The sequence below is a fragment of the Cebus imitator genome, unplaced genomic scaffold (assembly GCF_001604975.1).
Source record: "Cebus imitator isolate Cc_AM_T3 unplaced genomic scaffold, Cebus_imitator-1.0 Scaffold192, whole genome shotgun sequence".
In the NCBI taxonomy this organism is placed as follows: domain Eukaryota; kingdom Metazoa; phylum Chordata; class Mammalia; order Primates; family Cebidae; genus Cebus; species Cebus imitator.
In genome coordinates, this window is record NW_016107507.1 from 1,698,894 (window position 1) to 1,705,482 (window position 6,589).

The 6,589-nt window shown below is 34.7% G+C and overlaps 1 protein-coding gene across 3 annotated transcripts in view; it reads right to left on the minus strand.

Annotated features, from left to right (window-relative positions):
• Positions 1–2,091: 2,091 nt before the first annotated feature.
• THAP5 (THAP domain containing 5) overlaps positions 2,092–6,589 on the minus strand; it is a 7,703-nt gene continuing 3,205 nt past the window's right edge. Inside the window, exons 2-3 of one of the 3 annotated variants that reach the window (XM_017546879.2) lie at positions 5,334–5,526; positions 2,092–4,608 (exon numbers count right to left, since the gene is read on the minus strand). In XM_017546879.2, coding sequence (XP_017402368.1) covers positions 3,697–4,608; positions 5,334–5,526 — 1,105 coding nt within the window. In that variant the 3' untranslated portion in view covers positions 2,092–3,696. The remainder of the gene's footprint in view (positions 4,609–5,333; positions 5,527–6,589) is intronic. The other 2 variants (XM_017546880.2, XM_017546881.2) reach the window with 2 other exon arrangements.

Below are 6,589 nucleotides of genomic sequence, written 5' to 3' on the forward strand. Positions count from 1 at the left end.
ATTTTGTTCCTAAGACAGCCACAATGATAAAAAGCTACATGCCTCCCTCCCAATTTGCTAACAAGGAAATTCCTTGCAGAAGAGGACAGAACTCAGTCATCCCTCTGAGGTTCACCTGAGGCATACATATCTGATTGCTTTCCCTGCTCTACTGTTCATGTAAAAATGCAGATTCACTGAGCCAGACTAAATTGTGTATTCAGCAGAAAACTAATCAAGGACTCAAAAGAATGCAAGCTTTTTTTTCTTACCGACTTTTGACCTGGAAGCCCCGCTTTGAGTGGTTCTGCTTTTCCACACTAAATCAATGTATGTCTTACACATATTGATGTCTCATGTCTCCCTAAAATGTATAAAAGCAAACTGTACCCCAACCACCCTGGGCACATGCCATTAGGGCCTCCTGCAACTGCATCAAGGGTACGTCCTTAACCTTGGCAAAATAAACTTTCTTGAGACTTGTCTCAAATATACATGCTATACTAGATGAGGGTTTTTTAGTAATAAGGATGTCTTACTTACTGAGATAGTGGTGAGGAATCCAGACTCAGTTCACAGGATTTCCTGTTCTGCTCCTTTAGGTTGAGGGGATTGTAGAATGCTCCCCCGGTTATTTCAGAATCGAACTCTACTACTACTTAGGAAAGAACAGCTGTTTAAAAAGTGGAACCTAAACATACTCATCTATCCATCCATCAATCCTTTCATCCACTCTCCTTCTCCCTTCCTTTCATCTAGACTACTTCCCTTTCATCCATCTCATTTACCCTTACTTTCTTCCATACAGATTTTGAGGAATATTCACTGCAGTTATTAGGAGGTTCACAAATTTTAAAGACTTTCTTACTCCAAATCCTAGGAGAGCTTCCAATTTTAGAATGTGTGTTTTAGAAACAAATTTGAAGCTTATTTTACCTCAGGTGACAGGTATTGAATTTCATCAGTCCATTCCCTAAGATGGATGACTGTGAGTTTTCACAGAAACAAATTATTGTAAAATGACAATTTTTTTTTCATTCTGATGTGGGTAGAAATAAATACTGTACTCTGTATCCATTAGGCCTCAATGAATAAATATAGGAATAAAAATAATTTTTGGATTTTAGTCTTAAAACCATTAATGACCTTATAAGAGAGACATGAGCTAATGATTTTGATTTTCTAGATAAAGCATGTGATGAGATCCTCATCTTGGCCAAGGAAGAGGGAGAGGCAGAAAAGGAAGGGAGGAGTGAGAGAAAGAATTTAACAGTGGGGTTATGAACTTAGTAGAAAAATACAATGACACTGCTGGGCCCATCTGATTTGTGATCATGACTTTATAATGAAGTCTGTCCAATCATGTGACTTTTCTATTCGACTAGTTGTTCTGATGTAGGAAGAGAAAAGGCAAAGAGATACTTGAACTCAACCAGGAATGTAGTCTAGGCAAGTGAGAACAATAGGCAAAAGAGCAATGTTGTTGAAAGTTTTACAGGAGAATGATCACTTTGGTCCAGAGAATCAGAGTAAGGATGGATGTGAATACAGAAAGGATACCGTTTTTCAGATTTTGAAATAGTTGCAATACACTTAACAGCTGAGCATCCCCAATTCAAAAATCTGAAGACTGAAATGTCCTAGTGAGCATTTCCTTTGCATGTCATGTTGGTGCTCAAAAAGTTTCAGGTTTTGGAGCATTTTAGATTTTCAGAGAAGAGATACCCTTTATTTATAATTTTTAAAAGAAATACAGCTAGTTTAAATTTTTCCTGAGGAAACTGTAACTTTAAACAAAAATTACTACAATGTTCACTGTTAAAACTTGAGTTAATATATTACTTTATTGTGACTCAAGATTATTTTCATCTGTATTTTAAATTATTTGCAAAATGCAACATGGGGATACTTAATAACACTGTATTAACTCTATCAATTATCTGCACATAATTTACGCAAAAATTTTAACCTTTCCCCCCCATCATCACCTAATAGTCACTTCTAATATTTTTATAATTAGTTGACACACTTTCATATAATACCAATTAATACTGGCCTAACAAAACTAAGTGAAATATGGCCAAAAATAATCATCATGCATTTACAAAACAGTTAGAATATTATTTGCCATTCAGAGTCAACTTTTATTAAGCACCTCCTATTTTCCAGAACCAAAAACCTTACACAAGTCTGAAAGCCATCCTTTAAGGTAAGTAATAGTATCTTCTACTTAACAGACAAAAAAACTAAGAATCAGACTGATAGAATTTGCTCAACATCATAGGCAGAAACATAATTATATTGACGGCCAATTTTAAGAAAACATCAATTTTTCACATTTGTGTCATTACTACAAAGTCTTTGCTTTTACAGTTTTCTTAAAATCATGTGAATATAAACAGCATTTTTATTTACATTACCATCACCTCTCTTTCTTAAGAGAGATTCTTTGTCTTCCCAGGTCATAACCACTTATCTATAATTTCTTGCTTATAAATTTTAATAAAATACATATAAGTGGGAATGTACAGTATTATTACTCTATTATTCTGGAATTTATGACACAAGGACATATTTTAAAAGCTACACCTACTAAGAAATAGATACAAATTATGATTTCTAAAATATACTTATAACTATTTAAAATTAACTTCATTAAAATTTTTGGTTTATAAATGTAACTGCATAAATACAGGATGTTCAGAAGTTTAAATGACTATGTATTTGATGGTTAGCCACACATAAGTTATGAAAATACATATTCTTTCACGTTCCTCTTCTAAGAACTGGGCTAATGGGTGGTTCCTTAGTTGAGAGTTCAACTGGAATAAAATTAGAAAAGGTCTATCTTGGCCTGGCATGGTGATTCATGCCTTTGGGAGCACTTTGGGAGGCTGAGGTGAGTGGATCACCTGAGGTCAGGAGTTTGAGACCAGCCTGGCCAACATGGTGAAACCTCATTTCCACTAAAAATACAAAAATTAGCCAGATGTGGTGGTACGCACCTGTAATCCCAGCTACTCGAGAGGCTGAGGAAGGAGAATCACTTGAATCTGGGAGGTGGAGGCTGCAGTGAGCCGAGATCATGCCACTGTACTTCAGCCTGGGTGACAGAGCGACTGTCTCAAAAAAAAAAAAGTTTACCTTTCTATTACATATATATAATTGGAATATATACATACAACCAAAAGGTCAAATACCATAGAATTAAATAAATATCTAGTATTAAGTATATATTATCTTACAGAAAATCTGTTCTAATAGAAGTATCTTAATAAAAAGGAAAGGAACTATAAAGAACCAGACAATTAGAAATCTAGTAAGTGCTTATTTTATGAATTGGGGACTGAGGCTCAATCATGATAACTTGCCCAAATCATATGCCAGTGGTAGAACCAGGTCTGATTCCTGAGCCTGACTTCTGGTCTGTGTTGTTTGACCACTTGCTTGTTTTCTCATGTTATAACTGAATCCTATTATATGTGCTAAATTTTAATTTGAAAAATTATCAAGTAATAAAACCATTTTCCTCTCCAGCTCAACTCTCTGGTTTTTCTTAAATGAGCATTACAAGAATAGGATACAGTTTATAACTTTACAGCACTCTCATAGGTTCATTAAGATGAGAACTTTACACAGAAAAAAGTTCACTTTAGATGTAGTTTGTTTGGCTGGAAAAAGCTTATTTAAAAATCACACCTGTAAAACCTCTTTATTCTATAACATAGTGACTTCATATGTTGTAAAATGGTTTTCTATAATCTTGACATTTTCTTCAGATACCCAATTTTCCTGCTTTAGCTGCCTTATAAGAGCTTCCAAAGACTTCAATCTACCCAGAGTTTGTTGCTCTTTTAACTCTAGAAGAGTTATCTTTGAATGTAGCTTAGAGACTTTTTGCCAAAGATGTTCCTTATTTATATCTTGCCTGCAGTAAGAATGTTCAATTTGTAAAACTTCTGTTCCACAGTCTACATCCTTATATAAGGAGTCTTCAATGTTCATGTCTTCCATTTCCACGGTTTCTTTTTGGGCCGATATAAAAGAATTAACTGAAGGTTTAGAATTTTCTGCAGGTACAAAAATGGCAATAACAGGTTCTTTATGTGTGTTTAAATCTTCAACTGTTTGATTAATTGTGCTGAATAAGAACGGATTTTCCTGTGCTGACTTAATTTCCATGGAATTACTTATAAAGTTTGGATTAGCAAGATGATTGGTAGTTACTTCAAGAACTTCTTGTGTTTCCAAAGACTGATGAATACCTTCTGAATTTGAAGTTGTTAGAGTAATAGTTGTAGAGTTTAGATCCTCAAAACATGTGTGAACACCACCTATACCTGTATCTTGGTTAACTGATGTTTCCAAGGTAGATTCTGGTTTCCCAGTATGTTGTTTAACTACATTAAGAGTTAACATGTTATTTTGTATACTTCCTGTTTTGGGAGCTGGTGGCTTTACCAAGGAAGATGAAAGAAGTAATTCTGCATGTTCAGGGGGCACATTTGTGTTAACTATATTCTTTGTCTCATTTAATACAAATGATTCTTCTGACTTGGCTTTTAGGCATACTTCTTTCTCATCTTCCAATTTTTTCTTCTGGGATTTTTTTTTAGAAGGATCTTTTCCCTAGAAAATAATATTTTCATGTTCTGAAAAAGATGATTTTTATAGGCTTATTCTGTGAGTGCTATTTAATTATAACTTTGAGCAGTATACTGGCCAAGCCAATTTATTTAGATAAAAAAGATGTTCTAAGTACATATACCTTAAAGCATTCTTTAAAAAGCATTAACCCCATTCAATATACAGCAGAAACATTTAAGATCATTCAAAAGACAAGTATATTGGGAGGCCAAGGTGGGCAGATCACCGGAGGTCAGGAGTTCGAGACCAGTCTGGCCAACATGGTGAAGCACCATCTCTACTAACAATATAAAAATTAGCCAGGCATAGTGGTGGCCGCCTGTAACCGCAGCTACTCAGGAGGCTGAGGCAAGAGAATCACTTGAACCCGAGAAGTGGAGGTTGCAGTAAGCTGAGATCACACCACCACACTCCAGCCTAGAAGACAGAGCAAGACTCCGTCTCAAAAACCAAAATGAAACAATATAAAAAATAAAACTCATGAACTTATATTAATAACTTAGTAATGTATCTCTTGCTTCTCTTAAGCTGTGCTTCATGAGTTTAAATTTTAAAAAATTATCACTTTAGTAAAAGCACAAATTACTGCTCTCTTCTTTCCACGTATGTTTTCCCGTTATAGTTCCCTCTTACTCTCCCAACTGATCACTTGCCACCCTACAATCTGCCACTCTGCTCAGCATTACTCCCCTCCCCTACTCCAATACCTGATTGTCTTCAGGCAAAGAAAATATTGTTGGAACTGCAGTTTGTTTTAAATATCGAATACCCCATCTGATGTCAAGAGAGTCAGGAGTAAAATGGTCACTACATAGAAACTGGTATTTACTGGGAACCCATGAATCTCGCTTCATATTCTTTAACCACTTTTCCAGTCTTTCTTTGTCATGTAGAGGAAATCTGGAATTAAAAAAAAAAAAAAGAAAAAAAGGGAAAACTTTGCTATATTTTTACAATTTTGCCAAATGCCAACCCCATATATCTGGGTAACCTATGCATCAAGTAAGTACTACAATAGCAAGGCAACCATCCCTACCAAATAAGGGCATCTTCATGATAACTATTACCATATCATCGCTGCAGTAAGAGGACTAAGATGTAAGACATGTAGCCAAGGCTCTTATCTGATAAGAGCTGAACACAACCCAGAGTCCCTTCAAGTAAAATATATGTGTTCCTATAAAGGATAAAATCTATTTGTATTTTGTATGGATTATGTTCCATTTTTATATTGTTGTACAGTTTGCCTAGAACTAGAAAAGAGCTATGTATAAATTATAAATTCCTATTCAAATGTATTTCATAATATCACAAGTCAAATGGTTTGTCTATAATTCAAGGCAGTATTAAGTTTTATGATCTTATTTATGTTAATATTTAAAAAATAAGTAGATGTTATTTCAAACAAATCATTTAGCTGAAAGAGTACGGAAAATATTCTGGTCTCTTTACTAGCATCAGCTTCAATTCTATCTATATGTAATTTAGTCTAATAGTACTATACTTCTATAACCAATGAACTGGAAACTCCAAAATTCAAGTTCTGAAAGAGAAACTCTGATACGAGAAAAGAACGAAACATATTAAAAGGGATAATCTCATATATTGTATATGAAACAAATCAAATACAAATGGCAAGACAGCTCTGTATACATTTTGTTCCTGTACCTGACAATAACCTGGATTTAGAGTTGGTCCTAATATTACTCTGTGTTTTATAGGCAAAACTGAACTAACAGCAGAATTTAATAGAAAATTTTTCTTATCAATCTAAAAAGGTTTGGGTCAAAGTATACAACACAACATTTGAAAATGGTTTAGATTCCATTAGATAATTTTCCAAGAACACAGTCCAAGACACATACCACATAATTTCCTGTTTTAAAAAAAACAGTAACAGGCCGGGCGCGGTGGCTCAAGCCTGTAATCCCAGCACTTTGGGAGGCCGAGGCGGGTGGATCAC